This window comes from Cyanistes caeruleus, chromosome 21 (assembly GCF_971803275.1).
Source record: "Cyanistes caeruleus chromosome 21, bCyaCae1.hap1.1, whole genome shotgun sequence".
Classification (NCBI taxonomy): Eukaryota; Metazoa; Chordata; class Aves; order Passeriformes; family Paridae; genus Cyanistes; species Cyanistes caeruleus.
In genome coordinates this window covers 748,696-768,613 of record NC_141721.1, presented here as the reverse complement: position 1 = coordinate 768,613, position 19,918 = coordinate 748,696, and the positions used below count along the sequence as shown (strand labels likewise).

Here is a 19,918-nt window from a genome sequence, read left to right as displayed (position 1 = left end):
CCTGTCCCTGTCCCCTGTTCCTGTTCCAGTCCCCTGTCCCTGTTCCAGTCCCCTGTCCCTGTTCCCATCCCTGTTCCTGTCCTTGTCCCTGTCCCTGTCCCTGCTCCTGTCCCTGTCCTGTCCCCTGTCCCTGTCCCCTGTTCCTGTCCCTGCTCCTGTCCCTGTCCCCTGTCCCATCCCTGTCCCATCCCTGTCCCATCCCTGTCCCTGTCCCATCCCTGTCCCATCCCTGTCCCATCCCTGTCCCTGTCCCATCCCTGTCCCTGTCTCTGTCCCATCCCTGTCCCATCCCTGTCCCATCCCTGTCCCTGTCCCATCCCTGTCCCATCCCTGTCCCATCCCTGTCCCTGTCCCATCCCTGTCCCTGTCTCTGTCCCATCCCTGTCCCATCCCTGTCCCATCCCTGTCCCATCCCTGTCCCTGTCCCATCCCTGTCCCATCCCTGTCCCTGTCCCTGTCCCATCCCTGTCCCATCCCTGTCCCATCCCTGTCCCATCCCTGTCCCTGTCCCCCCCGTGTCTGTGCCCGTGGAGCCCCAGCCCAGCTGGCACAGAGGGAATGTTGGCTCTGCCAGGAGCGATTGCTGCTGTTTCATTTGTGTCCTGTCCCCAGTTTCTGCTCTCTCCTCTGACTGCCCCTGGATTTAAGCTCAGCCTGGATGCAGCTCAGGGTGCTGGCTCTGAATTCAATCTTGCCTTTACTCACTCAGCCCTCGCTGAGTAAAATTTTAGCGATTTTTCTCTTATTTTCCCTTCAGCTTTCCGTTCTCCCTGCCTCCATTCACTTCCAGGTCAAATCATTATGAGATTCCATCATCATCCTTTTATCCTGTAATTATATTGAGGCCGCTGATGGGTTTTATTCCTGCTTGATGGCTTCATCTTTGGGACAATCCCTCCTGGAAGCACCTTGCTGTAATGATGTATTACACTAATAATGCAGCCATAGCTCACTGCAGTGACACAGCTACGGTGATATATTAAGGTGATAGAAAGCACTATAATGCTATAAAACTTAAGATAATGTTCACCCAGCAGAGCATTTCATTTAATTATAGGATAAAATATGTTTTGCCCATTTAAGCAGCAGAAGTTGAGGACAAAGCCATCAATACTGAGCTCATGGGGGACACGGCAGGAGCAGGGGTGATGAAACAGCACCCTTTAATCAGATTAAATTGTGGTAAAAGGCAAATCCTGAACATTTTACTGATGGCTGCTAATTGATGGTCTGCTCAGAGCAGAAGGGAAGCTAAACAACTCGAAATTATTTTCCAATAGAGTCAATGAAGGTCATCAAGGCTTTTATTTCCCAGGTACTGGGATGTCTAATTAACTTTCTGCCATCCCTGAGATGCAGCCAGCCAGAAATCACAATCACAGGAGATGGATTGGAGGTGCAGCTTTGCCAGGGGGATCAGCCCCAGCCCCAGGAGGGGCTGAGGGAGCTGGGAAGGGGCTCAGGCTGGAGCAAAGGGGGCTCAGGGGGCTCTTGTGGCTCTGCACAAGTCCCTGGCAGGAGGGGACAGCCGGGGGAGATTTGGGATCTTATCCCAGGGAACAGGGACAGGAGGAGAGGGAGCAGCTCAGGCTGGGCCAGGGCAGGCTCAGGGGGGACAGAGCAGGAATTTCCCCATGGAAAGGGAGCTCAGGCACTGGAAGTGCCCAGGGAGGGTTGGGATCCCATCCCTGGAGGTGGCACTGAGTGCTCTGGGCTGGGGACACGGTGGGCATCAGGCACAGGGTGGGACTGGATGATCCTGGAGGGATTTTCCAGCCCCAGTGATCCTGGGATTCCCCCAGGGACAGCTGAAGTTGGGGACATGGCAGGTTGATGAGGTTTTATGGGCACAGGTGCCCAGAGCAGCCCCTGGATCCCTGGCAGTGCCCAAGGCCAGGCTGGATGGGTTTGGAGCACCTGGGACAGGGGAGGTGTCCCTGCCATGGCTGGGGTGGCACTGGAGGAATTTCAGGTCCTTTCCAGCCCAAACCATTCCATGATTCTGTGATCGAGGTTTGGGCTGCTCCTGACCCCTCCTGTGGGGAACACCTGGTGAATGAACATTGGGGAGATGTGAGGAGCTCTGCTCTGATACACAACATTTGCACTCCAGGTGGAGCTCCAGCAGCACCTGGGAGCAGGGCCAGGCCCACCCTGGGGTTATGAGCTCAGTTTGACCCTGTTACATTGCTTTAACTTGATTTCCAGTGTTTAATTATTACAGCCCAGATAACCCAAACTCCCCGTGGGATTTTCTGCCTCTTCTCTGGCATCTGGGTCACAGATATGCTCAGTTAATTAATGTGCTGAATCCTCCTTATTTGTCTGCTGGATAATGGCCTGATTCATAATTTAAATAAGCAGCTGTGGAGATCTTTCCCTTGAACTATAAAAGGCAGGACACTGGTGTTTCTTTCTCCTCACTCCAGAATTTAAATGCGTTTAGGGAAATATTTTGGTGGCATTCCTTGGCATGGAGGAGTCCTTTGTGTGCTGGAATTCCCAAGGGCATCATCCCTGCGTGTCCTGGGCAGCCCCTGGCAGCTGTGGCAGCTGGATCCTGTGGGATGGCTGCAGTCCTGAGCCCAAGGGCTGAGCCATGGGGCAGATCCCGGCTCCTGGCCCGGTCCTGGCCCCTCTGGCTGCTGCTGCTGCCTGGCTGGAGCCCTGGAGGTGTGCCAGGCTCCAGAGGCAGGAGCTGGGCCAGCTGGAATCCAGAGAAAACATCCACTGGCCCATCCCACAGCGCTCCAGGAGGCTCCAGGAGCAGTTTAAGAGTTGGAATTATTCCTTCCCCTTCCTGTGTCTCAGTTCCCCACCTGCACCTGAAAAGAAACCAGAGCCAAAGAGGGATAAAAGGTTGGAGGAAATGGGAATTTATTCCTTCTGGCTCTGCTTTCCCCGTGCATCCCCACGGAATGTCTCCAGGGGCTCTGTGCTGTCCTGTCCCCGCTGGCTGTGCCGATGCTGTGAGTGCTGAGAGTGTCCCCGCTGTCCCCTGTCCCCAGCTGGCTCGCTACACCAGGGAGGGCTTCCTGCACCTGGGGGCCCTGGGCACCACCACGCTGCTGCCCGACACCCGCTGCCTGGTGGACACCGGCAAGAGCCGCTTCCCGCAGCTGCTGGACTGTGACAAGGTCAAGAGCAGCCTCCACAAGCGCTGGAGCTTCATCCAGGTGGGCCTGGGGCTGCCCCGGGGGCTCCTCTGCTCCCCAGAGCCTGGGGGGGACACGGCCCATGGGCTGGGACAAAGGGGAAACGGTGCCACAGCCAATTCCAGCTCCTGGGGCAGAGGGAGGAGGTTAAGAGGGACCAGGGCAGCACTTCAGGACAATTTCTAAACCAAGTTTTCCTTTCTGGTAGCAGAGAGCTGGATCTGGTTATGTCTGGTCTGCCAATGACTTCCAGATTCCTTTGTTTTTCGTGGATGAGGAGTGAAATTCATTCCCAGGCTTTTGTCCCAAAGCAGTTTAAGGAACACAGCTTCCACAGTGTCCCACTCCCCAGCAGCTGTGGCATTTAGAGGATACAGGTGGCCCTTGGTGCTGCCAGGCACAATGGATGCTCATTCCATTTATTTGGGGAATTATTTTATTGTTTGAATTGCATTCCCACCCAGCCGAGTGCTCCTTCCAGCAGTGCCCTCTGGTCCTGGTTTGCTTCTCAGGCAATTAATATCTTCATTTTCCCCTCTTTTCCCACCCCCTGTAATGCAGAACGGAGCCATCCTGAACAAGGGCACGGGCCGGTGCCTGGAGGTGGAGAACAGGGGCATGGCTGGCATTGACCTGATCCTTCGCAGCTGCACAGGACAGAGGTGGACAATTAAAAACTTCATCAAGTAGAGGCTGAAAGAGTCAGGGGAGTCTGACTCGAGCCACGGCTGACAGGGGCTGACACGCCTGGACTCCTTTGGGAAGGATGGAAAACCAAGCAGAGCTTTATTGGTGTTCCTAGGAGAGGACCTGGGGGAGATGGGCATCTGTGGCTTTATCTTCACCAGCTGTGGCTCTCCCCCAGCTGATCCCAGCTCTGGAGCTGGCTCAGAACTGCTGCTCCCCCTGGCCAGCACTCCAAGAGCTGCCACATTCCCTGCTGGAGCCTCTCTCGTGGGCTGGGGCAGTCTGGGAGCGTTGACTGACGGAATTTCTGCTTTCCCACACAACCCCCAGCTCTCCCAGAGGGCTGGGGAGGTTTCACCGTGAGCCTGGACGGTCCTGCCTGGCAAGTGTGGGAACTGAGGAGCCCGAGAGAGGAAAAGGTTCCCAAGCCCCAAGGGAGCCGAGTTTGAAGGATGTGTTGTTTTGCTGGGTCCTTATTCCCTTTTCCCTTTCCTGCCCCTGCATCCAGCAGCCCTTTCCCTGAGTTCTGGAGAAGCAAAACACACCCCAGCAGCTCCCAGGGATCTTTCCAGCCCTTAATCACAGAAGTTACCCAGAAAGATGCAGTGGAATAAACCCCCTGACCTCCCCTTGGCCCCCTCTCCATCAGCCACACGCTGCTGCCCAAAGCAGCACCTCCCTCCATGGAGACCCCAAAGGGACCCTATGGAGACCTGGGACGTCTGCCTGCCCTTCTGGGTGACTGCAGGAATGTTCTCTGGGGCTTCAGCCCCCTGTCCTGCCTGGTCAGGCCTGGCCAAGGACCCCCAGAGTCACTGCAGCCCCTCCTGAGCTGTGGCAGGGACAGGGAGGGAGGCCAAGGCACCAGCAAAAGGCAGCTTGTCTGAAATTCTGCCCTGAAGTCACTTCAGGCTTGTTTCTGCAGTGGAGGGATCCCAGCTGATTTGTTTTTGGCTCACAGTAATCCTGGCTGCCAAATCCCAGCTACCAAATCCACCTGGGAGTCCTCTGCTGGGGGTCCTGGTGTGTGCCTGGAGGGGGGAAACACGATCCCACAGAGCTGCTGTGGCTGGATGGCCACGGGCTTTGCTCAGCAGGGAGGAGAAACCAGCCCATCTCCTGTCCTTCTCCCACAATAATCCTCTTTGTGGCTGCCCTCTGGCTAGGGTGCACTAAAATAGATTAATATATGAGATGTATGTGTAAATATGTTTCCCAAGCTGGGATGTGCACAGAGTCCTTTGCTGCAGAGCACTCATGCCCGTCTTCCATTTGCATCAGGATGAAGCTCCCTGGATGTTTAACGAGCTCAACTTCCAATGCCATGCAGCAGGTTTCTAACTGATGTTTTAGTAATTTATTGAAGAGAAGCAGATCTATTTCATTGTTCCTTCTACAGCAGCGAGCATCACCTAGGACTGATTGTTCATTTAGGCTTCACGAGGCTCCCTCACCCACTGGGGCTGTCTCTGGTTTTTCCCCTGCCTTCCTTAATGAAGTAAAACCTCTTAGTTGTCCTGACTTGCAGAGTAGAGAGTCAGTGTAGGATTTTGCTCTCTTTTTCGCTGTTGCATCATCTCTTGTGTAATAAATCTGAGCACTTCCAAGGCCGGTGTGCCCACGGCTGTGTGGATGCATGAGCCAGCTCCCCTCGCCTCTGCTGCTGCCTGAGAGAAGCGATTTCCTGGGGACTGCAGGACCCCCGAGGGCTCTGAGACCCCACAGCTCCGCTCCAACTGGGAACTGCCCTTAAACTGAGCAAATACTGGAGGGGAGAGCCTGTGTGGGTCAGGATGAGCAGCCAGACAGCCCCTGGATGTTGTCTGTGCTGTAATTCAGCCCAGCTCGGGCCCTGCCAGTGCCCAGGGTGGCAGCAGGTGGCTTTTGTCACACGTCACAGTGCTGGGGTGAGGTGTCCCAGCACTCTGGGGCTCCTGCAGCGGGACTGGATGGGACGTGTGGCTGCTCCCTGCCTCTGTCCCTGCCCCTGTCCCTGCCTCTGTCCCAGTCCCTGTCCCTGCCTCTGTCCCTGTCCCTGTCCCTGTCCCAGTCCCTGCCTCTGTCCCTGTCCCTGTCCCAGTCCCTTTCCCAGTCCCTGTCCCTGCCTCTGTCCCAGTCCCTGTCCCAGTCCCTGTCCCAGTCCCTGTCCCTGTCCCTGTCCCTGTCCCTCTGGGCTGGCCACATGGCCCTGGTGCCACCGCTGTCCCTGTGCCAGGTGGCTCAGGGTGCCCAGGGCACCAGGATCCTGCTGCTGCTGAGCTCTGGGATCCTCTGGGGTGTTGAGGGTCACACCTGCCTTTCCTTCGTGCTGCAGAAGGAAAAGCAGCCCCTGCCTCAGCACAAGGTGGAGGTGAGCCCTGGGCTGGGGGACCCTCAGCTGGGGCAGAGCCCCCGGGGAGGTGCTGGGGGGAGTTGGCCCCTTCTCCCTGAATCAGGCTGGAAAGTGGGAATTTGCTGTTCTGTCCTGACACCGTCTGGGACTGCAGGGTGCCCCCCACTGCACTCCCACCCCCGAGAAATCTGCCTGAGATCTGGGTCTCGGTGTTGCATCTCGCTTATCTCTAATCATCTGTTAATTGCTTTAAGAAGTGATCTCTAAGTGATTCTTATTAAAGATCTGATTTGAGCCTCGCCTCTTGAGTGATTTTCAAAAGATTCTCTGCCGCTGAGATACAGAGGCAGTCAGTCCTCTCCCTTGCTCATTTAATAGAAAAGTGCTGCTGTTTTAATGAAAATTCCATTTCTAAAAGAAATGGAAATGAAGGAGAGATCAAGAGCGATGGTGAACAGATTAACTCCCACCCCATCCATCCCTGCTGCTGCCACTCACCAGGGTGAGTTACACCCACCAGCCGGGGGGAGATGTAATGTGAAGCATCCCTTGCATTCCTGAGCCCAGGCTGGGTGTCCCTGGGTGTTCCTCAGTGTCACCTGCGGCTCGGGACACTCCTTCAACCCATTCTTTCCATCCTCAACAGCGGGTTGGTGCTGAAGGGTGGGAGGGAAGGGTCTCTGTGTGACCACAGGGGCTGGGGCACAATCCCAACCCCTTTCCTGCTGCCCAGGCTGGGATCAGCCCTGGGCTGGGGGTTCAGGGCTGGGCCATGTCCAGTGTCACCCACAGGAACCCTGGGACCTTCTCCCAGGGCTGATCCCAGCCAGGGCTGATCCCAGCCTGGGCTGCTCCCAGCCTGGGCTGATCCCAGCCTGGGCTGATCCCAGCCTGGGCTGATCCCAGCCTGGGCTGCTCCCAGCCTGGGCTGCTCCCAGCCTGGGCTGATCCCAGCCTGGGCTGCTCCCAGCCTGAACTTGCCCTTGTTGGTGCAGAGGCTTCACCCACCCCAAATCCTGGCTGGGAAGAGACAGAAGGGCCCATCCAGCTGCTGAGGGTGTGCCCAGGGGCCTGACAAGGGCAGGGCCCCATGGAAATGATAAATGGTAAATGGTAAATGATAAATGGTAAATGATAAATGATTGAATTGTGCTCTCCCGTTCACTGCCCCTCTCAGATCATCTCTCTGACCTCCTGTGTTTCAGTGCAGCGGCTCCTGCCGAGCTGCTTTGTTGCAGTTGATAGCGAGATAATTATAATGCCATCAGTGGTTAAACAGTTTCAGTAGCAGCAGCCCCTCTCCTCGGGCCTTTGATGGATATCTAACAGATTAATCAGCTGCTGGGAGCAGAGGGAGCGCTGACAATGGGATTTTCCTGAGATGCACATTCCAAAAACAGCCTGTGAGGAGCTGGGGGATGCCCAGGCTGTGAGCAGCTGGGGGATGTCCAGGCTGTGAGGAGCTGGGGGGATGTCCAGGAGCTGGGGGGATGTCCAGGAGCTGGGGGATGTCCAGGCTGTGAGGAGCTGGGGATGTCCAGGCTGTGAGGGGGGATGTCCAGGCTGTGAGGAGCTGGGGATGTCCAGGCTGTGAGGAGCTGGGGGATGTCCAGGAGCTGGGGGATGTCCAGGCTGTGAGGAGCTGGGGGGATGTCCAGGAGCTGGGGGATGCCCAGGAGCTGGGGGATGTCCAGGCTGTGAGGAGCTGGGGGATGTCCAGGCTGTGAGGGGGGATGTCCAGGCTGTGAGGAGCTGGGGATGTCCAGGCTGTGAGGAGCTGGGGGATGCCCAGGAGCTGGGGGATGTCCAGGCTGTGAGGAGCTGGGGGATGCCCAGGAGCTGGGGGATGTCCAGGCTGTGAGGAGCTGGGGGATGTCCAGGCTGTGAGGGGGGATGTCCAGGCTGTGAGGAGCTGGGGATGTCCAGGCTGTGAGGAGCTGGGGGATGTCCAGGCTGTGAGGAGCTGGGGGATGTCCAGGCTGTGAGGAGCTGGGGGGATGCCCAGGCTGGGAGCAGCTGGAGGATGCCCAGGATGCTCAGCAGTCCTGCCAGCGAGCACCTCGGAGCTGGGAATGCAGCCTGAACCTTCTCCCAACCCTCACCAGTTTCTTTTGCCAAGGGTGCAAGGGAGGCAGAGAAGGGGGATTCACTTAAAATGGTCCCTAATGTTTGATGGCCTATGGAATGAGAGGTAAAATATATTTATTATCTCAGGGTATCTTTAAACCTTAAAACCTTGGGATCAACCAGCTGCATTTCATGTTTTAAGGAGGGATTTCCCCCCACCCCACAGGTTTGTGTGGGAAATGATGGAAATGAACCCACTGCCCTGTTTCTCTGTGATTTTGCTGTTGAGCTGCACTGGGACACAGCCAGTCAAAAATGCTGCTCCTGTTCCTTGAGGGGACCCAGCCATGCTCAAGGCTCTGGAGCCAGGATTCCTCCTGCTCCCATCCTGTGCAAGAGGGATGAAGTTTTGCTGGAATCACAGAATATCCTGGAAGGGACCCCCAGGGATCACCCAGCCCAGCCCCTGGCCCTGCAGACACCCCAACAATCCCACCCTGGCCATCCCTGGCAGCTCCTCAGGACCATTCCCAGGGGAGCCTGTTCCTTGGAGAAGTGGGATCTTAACCTGTGTCACTGCACCCAGAACATCTCACTCGATGCCTGACTCGTGTGAGACTCTGAACAGCACGGAAAAGGCGTGATTGTTTTCCAGAGGGTTTTATTTCTGTGGTTTTGATGTGGTGGGAGCACCCGTGGTTTTGTTGGGTTTGGTTTAATTATTGTTATTTTTGTGTAAACACACCGAGAGCTTGTTGGAACCACTGGGCTGGAAAACTGCCTGGGAGGCTCCTGCTCTGCTGTGGAGTGTTTAAAATGGTTCATGGCTGTTATTTCCCAGCTGCCCTGCCTGCCTCAGCTCTGTGTTTATCAGGACAGACCCCTCGTGCTGGGCAGGAGCTCCTGGGCTGGGAGTGATGGAGCTGCAGCAGCTGAGGCAGGGCTGGGGAATGGTCCTGGGGCAGGGAGTGATGGAGCTGCAGCAGCTGAGGGCTGGGCTGGGCAGGGCTGGGGAATGGTCCTGGGCTGGGAGTGATGGAGCTGCAGCAGCTGAGGCAGGGCAGGGCAGGGCTGGGGAATGGTCCTGGGCTGGGAGTGATGGAGCTGCAGCAGCTGAGGGCAGGGCAGGGCTGGGGAATGGTCCTGGGCTGGGAGTGATGGAGCTGCAGCAGCTGAGGGCAGGGCAGGGCTGGGGAATGGTCCTGGGCTGGGAGTGATGGAGCTGCAGCAGCTGAGGGCTGGGCAGGGCTGGGGAATGGTCCTGGGCTGGGAGTGATGGAGCTGCAGCAGCTGAGGCAGGGCAGGGAATGGTCCTGGGCTGGGAGTGATGGAGCTGCAGCAGCTGAGGCAGGGCTGGGGAATGGTCCTGGGCTGGGAAGAGCTGGTCCTGCTCCGAGGAGATGCCCGTGTGCAACGTGTTCACCTCTGCCCCCTCCCATCCTGGAGCCCCTGCAGAGCCAGGGAGGAAGGTGGGTGCTTTGTTCCTTGGTGGATTTGGGGTTATCCCCTTGAGCCACTCTAAATACCTGTTGTGCTTCATATTCCCACTGCAGCCCTCACCTGTGCCAAACTCTCACCTGGGAGGTGCCAGGGGGCACTGCTGTCACCACTGTCCCCTGAGTGTCCCCATCCCTGCCCATTGTCCTGAGTGCCCAGGGCTCTGGGGACAGCCAAGGGGGGCCTTTCCCTCAGGACATGCTCAGGATCTCCCTTAGAGACAAACACAGAGGTGCTGCCAGGTAGAAAATAAATCAGTTTAAAAGAACAAAACCTCCCCCAAATCAGTCAGAAAGGGCAGGTTTAGGAGTGGCCTGGAGGAGGATGGGTGACCCTGCTGGGGACCAGAGCAGAGGAGGAGGAGGAGGGCAGAGGGGTCAGCAATGTGGGGGTGCCCCATGCCCTGGGAGAGCTCAGGGGAGCAGGGAAATGGGGAAAGGTCTGGGCTGGGGGTTTGGGCACTGGCAGGACAGGTCTGGCTGCAGCCACGGCCCTCTGTGGGGTGATGCTCTCCAGAGCAGGATCTGAGCCCAGGGGATCCCAGGCTGAACCACAGCTGAACCTGGGGGATTTGGGATTTAGGGATGGGGGCACAGGGGCCTGCCCAGGCTGGGCCAGGGATGAGGCACAGGGAGGGAGAGGGAGAGGGAGAGGGAAAGGGAGAGGGAGAGGGAGAGGGAGAGGGAAAGGGAAAGGGAAAGGGAAAGGGAAAGGGAAAAGGAGAGGGAAAGGGAAAGGGAAAGGGAAAAGGAAAAGGAGAGGGAAAGGGAAAGGGAAAGGGAAAGGGAAAAGGAGAGGGAGAGGAAAGGGAAAGGGAAAAGGAGAGGGAAAGGGAAAGGGAAAGGGAAAGGGAAAGGGAAAGGAGAGGGAGAGGAAAGCTGCTCCCCTAGTGCCACCTTGTGCCTGCAAAGCAAGCAGCCTGGCAGCTCTGCAGGGCTGTCACAGGGGGGTACCGAGGTCCAGGACGTCCCTGTGGGGCTGGCAAATCCCAAATGGGGCCAAATTTTGGATGAGGCTGTGAAAGGCTCCCCCACAGCAGCCCCTGCTGAGAGCGTGGCTTTAGGTGAAGCTTTACCTGGGGAGCTGAGCCCGGCTTTCCCTAAAGGTTTAAAAATGCTTTCCATTCACCAGCTGGAGAGGGGCACAGGGCAGCTCCTGCAGCCCCTGCCAGGGCCTTCCCTGCCTCACAGGGAACAATTCCTTCCCAAAATCGAATTTAAATCTCTCTTTTTTTCAGTTTAAATCTGTTCCACTCTGTCCTGTCACTATCTGCTCCTCCAGGGCGGCTCCTGCAAGGAAACAGCATCAGAATCGATTCCCAGGGTTTCGTGGTGAGCTGCCAGGATGGCACAGCTGGCCTGGCACAGCTTCCAGGGCTGGGTGTTTGTGCTGCAGAAGCAGGAGTCACCCACTGCATCCCCTGGAGCCTGCAGGGAGCTGGCCTGGCACAGCTGGGTGTTTGCTGCTGCTGCTGCCTGGGGATATCTTCTCTCCCAGCTCCTGATCCCAGACTTTCTCTAGAGCATCCAGCCGGGACCGCTCCTGCCCTTCCCAAATAAACCTGGTTTTATTTCTCACCACGAGAGGTCCCCAGGAACCGCAGGAAAAAAATTCCAGTTGGAAAATGCATCCAGGAGCAAGGCTGGAAGCTGGAACCAGAGCTGGGGAGGAAAGGGCTCATCCTCTCACAGAGGAGACTCCCAGCTCATCCCTGGATGCTTGGGTTGGGATCCCTGGGGTGAGATCCCCGATTTTCCCAGCAGGTGTGGGAAAGCTGAGGTGCTCCCAGCTCAGGTGCCCAGAGCAGCTGGGGCTGTCCCTGCATCCCTGAATGTCCAAGGCCAGGCTGGACACTGGGGCTGGAGCACCTGGGACAGTGGGAGGTGGGGTGGGATCGTCCTTGTGGTCCCTTCCACCCCAAACCAATCCTCAATTCCTTGCCAGCCCCTTCTGAGGGACTCTGGCAGGGGATGAGGCGCTGGGGCCCTGGGGCAGAGCCCTTTCCAAGGATCCTGCAGGGCTGAGGCAGCTCTGCCATGGAGAGCAGCACTGTGTGACCCAGGAAAGCTGAGGTTTCCTGCAGGGGCCCAGAAGGAATCCCAGGAACTGGCTGTTGGTTGGACAAGGTGGGAATGAAGGGCACACAAAGGATGGTTCTGCCCAGAGCTGCCGTCTCTTTGTGCTGCAGAGAAGAGCACAGCTCCTGTGTGCTCTGGGGTGTCCCAGAGCCTCTGGGGGTGCCCCAATCCTTTTCCAGTGACCCTGCTGGCTTCAGCCCTCCTGGGGCTCTCTTCTCCCTGTGCCCTGACCATTGCCAGAGCAGGGAGGGATGCAGGCAGCGATCATTGCTGAGACAGCTCCAGGGGCTGGGAGAGAAGCTGGCAGCGCTGTGCTGCCGTGCTATCAGCCCACAGCAAGGGCTGCTCTCCCTGCCCAGCCTGCAATGGAATCACTCAGCCATTGCATGTAAAGGCCTGGCTTTGACAGCCCTGCCCAGAAAGGCTCCACTTTGCACAGATTATTGTCAGGAGGGCGCTGGGAGTGCACTGAACCTGCTCTGGAATCAGCCCTGACTGGCACAGCCAGAGCTCCACACAGGGGACACCTCCTCTTACCACTAGATGTCATAAACCGGTTTTTCCTCATTTTCAGAACCTGCTCTCAGCTGCTCCATCACTTGATGAAGGCAGTCACGTTGATAATCCCTGAATAAACTCCTCTTCTTTGGATTTTGGGCATTTTTTCCCGAGAAGTCATGCTTAGCTCCACGCTTTTTTTTCCCACCTCGCACACACGTGCCAGCACATTCTTGCTGCCCTGCTGCAAATGCCACACTGTGGCACGTCTGCTGCAAGCTCAGAGCTCATTTGGGCTTTAATTTGCATTTTTAACTTTCAGCTGCTCCAGCATCTTCCCTGGAAGTGGCAGTGCCATTCCTGTTCTGTTGCTGAGTGGAATAAAACGAGAGGTTTGGCTTTTCTCAGCAAAGTCCAGCTCAGAGCTCGCTGTGTGCTCTGTGCTGAGCTTGGGAAGGTAAAACCAAGCTCAGCCCAACCCTCCCAGGCTGCATTTTGTGCAGAGGTGATCACAGGCAATGGCTCCCAATGCCAGAGGGCAGGAATGAATGGGATTTTGGGCAGGAATGGATGGGATTTTGGGCAGGAATTGTTCCTGGCAGGGTGGGCAGGGGCTGGGATGAATTCCCAGAGAAGCTGGGGCTGTCCCTGGATCCCTGGCAGTGCCCAAGGCCAGGCTGGATGGGGTTTGGAGCTCCTGGGACAGTGGGAGGTGTCCCTGCCATGGCAGGGGTGGGAATGGATGGGCTCTGAGGTCTCTGCAATCCAAAGCATTCCAGGATTCTCCAAGTGTCCCAGCTTTTTTGGAGCTGGAGCAGCTGTGCTGACCAAGCAGGACAAACCATCAGTTCTCACACTTCACCCTGGTTTCATCTGAGGACAGGCACTGTAAAACCCCTCCCTGTCAGGCCCAAGGGATAGACAAGACTCCACCTGGCTGGTGCCAGAGCCCTGGATTGTCTCTGGGAGATCTCCAGGTCCCTGATGGAAAAGCACATATTTGGATGTGAGGTGAGCTTTGCTGAGGGAGCTGTTGGCCCTGCACACCTGGGAGAGATCAGACATTCCTGAAGGCCCAATTACAGATCCAAGACAAATGCTGAGCTAAAAAAATAAGGGCTAGAAAACCTCCCCCTGCTCTTTCATCTGTGGTGCTTCCTCAGAACTGTTCTATTTCCCTAAGGAAGAGGAACTGGGGAATGGAACAGGAGGGAAAGGCAAATGAAGTCGTGCTGTTCTTCAGAGCAAGCAGGCTGCAAGGATCTGAAATGCAACCTTTGTTCTTCCCCAGTTCCCATCCTGGGGAGCTTCAGGAATGCCTGACAGCCCAAACAGGTTTCTCGTCACCCCACACAGTTTCAGGGTGCCTGGGGATGTGGCTGTCCAGGCTTTCTGGGAGAGCACACTGACACTGCCCCATAAAATCATGGAATTAGGAATTCTGGAGAAGACCTCAGAGTCCCTGGAGGACGGATGGAAACAGCTCTGAGGGATCTGCACCCTGCAGCAGCTCCAGGGGCTGGGCACAGCCTGGCCCCACACGTGGGATTTTAGTTTTGGAGTGGTAAGGAAGAAGGAAATGATGTTTTAGGGAGTCAGTTCTGAAATGGATGGAGATGAACGAACCGAGGAGCTGAAGGTTGCTCTGGATGTTGCTCTGATGTTTCTGTGGATGGATGTGGACAGGAGGGAAGGAAATGTCTCCACCAAAGCCCAGAGGGACCTTCAGGAGATGTGGGGCAGGGCTGCTGCTTTCTCCTGGCTGCCAAGTCCATTACCAGCCTCACTCTGGGAGCCAGCTGGAGGAGGCAGGGCTGGTTCTCAGGGAGGGGATGCAGTTCTTGGGGTTCATTTCCAGAGATAAGCACAATTATCAGAACTGTTCATTACACATGAATTATCTCCATGGAGTGTGGCTCCCCAGGATGGAAGATCTGCTCTGTCAGAAGTTTCAGAAATATCAAAATAAACCAAACAAGCCCACAAACTCACAACAAAGGAAGCAAACCTGCCATAATTAGGTCCCAAGGGATGTTTATTCCCAGCTCGATGGAGAAATTAAGTCAATACAATGGAATGGTTAAATATTGACTGAGCTGTAATATTTAATCAAGAAGGATTCATACTACTCCTCTTTCAAAAGAGCTTGAGCTGCTTGTTTTATTGGCTTTTTAATCAATGCTTTAATTATATCGGTGCTCTAATTTCATAATAAGCTTACATTAATTAAGGCAGCTCTTCTATATGCAGAGAGTAATAGGAAAACCAAACCAAATAAGAGGAATGTGATGTTCTCCTGCTCTAGAAGAGATGGAGACTGTGCTGTTTACACTCATTAACTCTTGCAAAGGGAAATGATACCAGAAATTCTTTATTTATGCTTAGGTCAGCTCTGCCTCCGATTCAGTGAAAGAATTTTGGAGATAAGAACTTGGCTCAACATGGTTTGTACCAGGTTGTGCATCAGATTTCTGGGGGAAAAGCATTTGGGTAAAATGGAAGATAAATGGAGATGCCCCCCAAAATGGGCCTGGGAATCTCCTGGTGGATGTCAGCTCTCCCAGGGGGACGAGGGTGAGCTGTTTGTCAAACAGGGACATTTCTCTGGTGCCAGGGACACCCACAGCTTCACACAGCCTGGCAAGGATCATTAACGTGCCCCAGCATTTTTCCTGCAGCTGGGGAGGAGTGGGTGGGTGCAGTTTGGATGCTTCACCTGAGCTTGTTACCCTGGATCAGAGAATGTGAGCAACTCGTTACACTGCTGATTAGCACTGCTGATTGATTAACACTGCTGATTAGCACTGCTGATTGATTAACACTGCTGATCAGCACTGCCCTGTCTCACTGCCACTGTCAAAAACCAGTGACTGCCCCAGGGTAAGCGTGGCTGGGATAAAAGCTGGCAGGAAAGGTGTTCAGTGCTGTGGTTGGGATAAACCAGGGGCTGTCTCAGGTCTTTGCCCACCCCAGTGGCACTGGGGACACGGCAGGGCCTGCGAGGTGCTGCTGGCTGAACACTTCTCCTGCAGCCTCATTCTAATTCCTGCTGCGAGTGCCAAAGGAAAAGCAGATCCTCATCTGTGTTTCCAGAGGCAGCAGGCAGCTTCCTTCTGCTGGGCAGTGGCTCGGGAAGGCAGCAGAGAGCTCCTGGTTTGGATCAGGACAGGGAGGATCAGCCAGCCCCGCTCCTGAGCCCACCTCAGCCTGCCAGGGAAGGAGCAATTCCCTGGGATGTGGAGAGCAGCATTGTCTCAGCCAGAGGCATTAAAACCTTGTGGTGAGATCATGTCTTGGAGCAGGCTGTGTTTGGAATGCCAGGAGGTGCTGTTATCCCAGGATTTCTGTGCCTTTGCAAAGCCCGGCCCTTTGGGTACAAAGCACTTTCATTAATGAGGTCACTGTGGCTGGAAGGGCTCCTCTGTCCCTGGGGTCACTGTGACTTTAAAAATGCATTATTTCCCACTTAGACATGATGCAGACAGAAGGGGATTTGTGTAGCCACTGAGATAAGGTGTCCCAAAAGCATTAAGAAATGTCTGTGACTGTATAAATAAGTTAGTGGGAACTGGGAAGGGATGTGTGGAACAGGCAGCTTTTTGGAGCTGCCCTCAGCTGATGTTGGCACATCTGGTGATTGTCATCTCCCATCAGCGTGAGGAGGCTGTGAGCTGGAAAGGGAAACTGCCTTCTGAGGATGCTCCATTGATTTTTATTAACACTGGGGTTTAGCTCTACCTGCTGCTGGAAGCTCAGCTCAGCCAGGGGCAGTCTCCAACAATTCCATCCCAAATTTTCCTGCTCAAACCCAGTGAAAGAGGTAAGAGCATAAACAGCACTGGGCTCCCTCTGCCAGGGTGTGGAGGATGTCTCTGTCAGTTATTGTGAGGACATCAGGATCTCAGTGTCTCCTAAGGAAAGATCAAAAAGAATTAAATGTTAGTGCTCCTTTGGAAGGGTTGTGTGGACGTTGATTCGTTTGAAAGTGCTGAAATAATTGAAATTATGAACTGAACTCCAGCCTCCCACTGACATATCCTGAATGGTTTAAGCAGTTTATCATGGCAGCACTGAACCCAAGAAATGCCAATACTTTGTAGCACCCCCCATGCATGACACCTTTCTCTGAGCCTATTAATGAAGTGGAATATAAGAAATGATAAATATTCCAAGCAGAATGTTGTAGATCTTCAGGATTAAAGTCTGGGTTATGCACTTTCAAATACATTCAATTTTGACAAGTCCTAAGCTGGAACCTGTTCCTGGTACTTGGAGATTTCTCTCACCATAAGAAGCAATCCCCATTTTCAGTATTTTTCAGGCTTTCAGATTGTCTCTGGTTCAAAGTGAGAGAAGACACTAAAATTGGCACCAGCACAGTGGGAGCTCACACAATGTGGCAGGAAACAACATCTCCTCTCCCTCAGATCCCAGGGCTTTGGTCACTGGGTTCTTCACGCGTCTTCCTGGGTCCGTCTGTTCACAGCACTACAGGCTCTGCTTCTGCTCCAAAAGGCTCCCTTGGAAATGGGGAGAGAAAAATGCTGTGTCCTGGGGTCTGATGGTGCTGTGTCCTGGGGTCTGATGGTGCTGTGTCCTGGGGGTCTGTGATAAATGCTGTGTCCTGGGGTCTGATGGTGCTGTGTCCTGGGGTCTGATGGTGATGGTGCTGTACCTTGGGGTCTGTGATAAATGCTGTGTCCTGGGGTCTGTGATGGTGATAATGCTGTACCTTGGGGTCAGTGATAAATGCTGTACCCTGAAGTCTGTGATGGTGCTGTGCCCTGACATCCTGATAATGAAATACCCTGGGGTCTGTGATTGCCATTCCCCACCACGAGTTCAGGAGAGCAATTGTCCCTCCCCAGAGCCAGGCTTGGCTCAGCCCAAGCTCAGCAGAGCCATCCTGAGCGAGGCAGGAGAAGCCCCCAGGTTTTCCAGCCACCTCCCACGCACAGGCTGCTCTGAGCTGCTCCATCCCTTCTGCACCGGGAGGTCCCTGCTGCTCACAGACGGTGACAGGGACCTGGTGCCAGCCCGGGGGGCTCTGGGTGATAATTCAGATTTAGAAATGAGCCTCTGGCCCCTCATACGAGGGTGGAGAAGATGAAGAAATCTCTTCTTAATGAGAGCTGGGTGCTTGGAGAATTCATCACTCGTGGTTTGTCTCTGATAAATTCATGGCAGGGTCTCATGGAGGCCTGAGGAACCTGAGGAAGCTTTTCTGTAGCAGAAGGGTGCCAGACACCAGGACAGGCAATCCTGATCTCCTCTGAGACCTGCAGGATGCTCCAAGCTGGTTTAGCAAGAGTTTGGAATTTGCCCTGCTGTAACTTTTGGTGAGCTGTGGAGTGGTCAGAGCTGGGCTGATCACTGCAGGTCATTTCAGCTGAAATAAACTGTTCTGTTCTGTCCCATGGGGAGGATGAGCAGCAGGAACTGGAACATGGCAAACGGGGAACTGTGTCCTCCCTACCAGCAACCTGAGGCTGATGAGTTCCCTGTTCATTCTCTATCTGAAACCACCTCTCTGGAAGTTTAACCTCAACAATCTGCAGGTTCCAGAGCTGCTGGTGCCAGTCTGGAAGCTGCACAGCTCGAGTGGGACATGCCAGGCCAGGGATGAGCTCCCCAAAGGCCAGTGGGAAGGATGCTCTTGCTATTCCATTCACATTTCTTACTGAACATGCAGATGAGTTTAATTTCTATTTAATCAGCCTCTGCAAACAGCAATCACTTGAGATTTTTCCTGCCTCACATGCAGTGATTACCCTTCTTACACCAGCACTGCTCGTACCAGCCTGGGGGCTCTCAGCCCCTCCAGGTGACATCTTTCACTTCAAGGAGGTTCTGGTGCTTTGCTCTGAAACTCTGTGAGCTGGAACTTGTTGGATCTGGAGGTGGCTTGGTGGCACCGTGTTCTCCTGGGCAGTCTGAGGAGGCTGAAAATTTCCTGGGCCACCAGCATTGTGCTGCAGGCTGTGGCCATGTGCTGACACCTGCATTTAATTCCTGTCTGCAGTGACACTCCCGTGATCATCTCGGCTGTCATCGTGTGGGCAGTGGTTTCTGACATCCCAGGTCATTATGGGCAAGGGGAAACTGAGGCAGTAATTAGGGTTAAGAGAGATTTATTGCAGTGTGCCAGGCATGGCCCTTGGAATCCTCAGCCTGATCCTGCCCCTTCCAGTGCATTTATCATCTTCCCTTTCGGGGAGGTGATGGTGGAGCAGGGCTTTTCTGCCTAGGAATGGCATTAGAGTAAAATCAAACATCTGTCAGCCATCCCTTACTGTTCTGTGCCCAAACCCCTGCATCCCTGGCAGTTCTTTAATTGTATTTCTCTTCTCCCCCCTTCTCCCTTCCAAATTTCCCTGAGCCTCAGCAGCTGGCTGAGAGTTGGAATGAAATTATCACAGACAGTCTCGTTTCTGAGGGAGGACCAAGGATGGAAATTTCTGCTTCACAAAAAAAGTAGAAGTGAGGGGACTGATGTGCAGCATTCAGCAGGCCTGGTGCTACAGCAGAGATCCACATCTGCTGTAATTACTTTCCTTAGAACTTCCCAATTGTCCTGATAATTTTGGTAGGAGGAAGAACAAACGGGGAAAGATCCGGAAGATACTCTTGGTGAATTTTTTAATTAAAATGTTTTTGATTTGTTGAGGAAGACTGAAAGAAGCAATTAAAACAAGATGATATTGGTCTATACTTACAAGGGAGAGCCTTGCCAGGATTAACTGGCTAGGCCCAAATAAATTACTGCCTCTGGATTTGCATTAGCAAATACTTCCCTGAGATGTTATCAGCAAAGAGTGAGAATGGGGCTGGTGAGATCATAGCAACAAAGGCAGCCTGCAGGGTCGCAGAGTCCCAGAAGGGTTTGGGGTGGCAGGGACCTTAAAGCCCATCTCATGATCTCATTCCATGGGCAGGGACACCTTCCCCTACCCCAGGCTGCTCCTGCTGCTGTGGCTTGGCCCCAGCGGGGGGATTTGCCCTTCTCAAACTGGATTTAGGCAGCAGTGCCAGGGTGGGAGGTCAGTCAGGAGCCTCACTGTCCCTTCTCCAGCAGGACGTGCTGGGCTGGCTCCTGTGCAGGGAAAGCTCCAGGGAAATGAAGAGCTGAGGGTGTTAATCCTCCCAGAGCAGCTCTCGGGCCGTGGAAGCACCAGAGTCAGGATTAAAGCTGTGCTCAACATCCTCCTCCCACAGGAACAGCGCCCCAAGCCCACCTGAGCTCAGGGATCAGCCTCTGGCTCTGTGGGAGATAGAAAAAAGGGCTTTTGGAGCAAGTGCTGGCCTTTCTCTCTGAGATCTGACCAGGTGTGGCTTTGCCTTCCAGAGGAGAAGTTCAGTCCCTCCCTCTGGCTTCCTGTGCACCTGGAATTGCTGATCCCATTTCTGCAGCCAGGAGCTAATTCTGTAGTAACAGGCTTTTAAATATGTAAATCTATTTTCAAAGCAAAATAACCCCCCCCAAATGTTCATTTATCTCTCAGAAGGAATAAAAGGTCTCTGTCCTAATATTTTATGCAAATCTTGCTTTTGCTCTTGTACTTGGGTATGAATAAATATCACTGCTTCAAAGGAGGAGAAAAAGC

The 19,918-nt window shown here is 54.5% G+C and overlaps 1 protein-coding gene across 2 annotated transcripts in view; it reads left to right on the top strand.

The window, feature by feature from the left end:
• The window catches only part of GALNT17 (polypeptide N-acetylgalactosaminyltransferase 17), a 98,013-nt gene extending 91,545 nt beyond the window's left edge, over positions 1 to 6,468 (top strand). For both annotated transcript variants that reach the window (XM_086859721.1, XM_023939045.2), the window contains 2 exons: positions 3,009 to 3,176; positions 3,717 to 6,468. In XM_086859721.1, the coding sequence (XP_086715847.1) occupies positions 3,009 to 3,176; positions 3,717 to 3,845 (297 nt within the window). In that variant the 3' untranslated portion in view covers positions 3,846 to 6,468. The remainder of the gene's footprint in view (positions 1 to 3,008; positions 3,177 to 3,716) is intronic.
• The last annotated feature ends 13,450 nt before the right edge of the window (positions 6,469 to 19,918 follow it).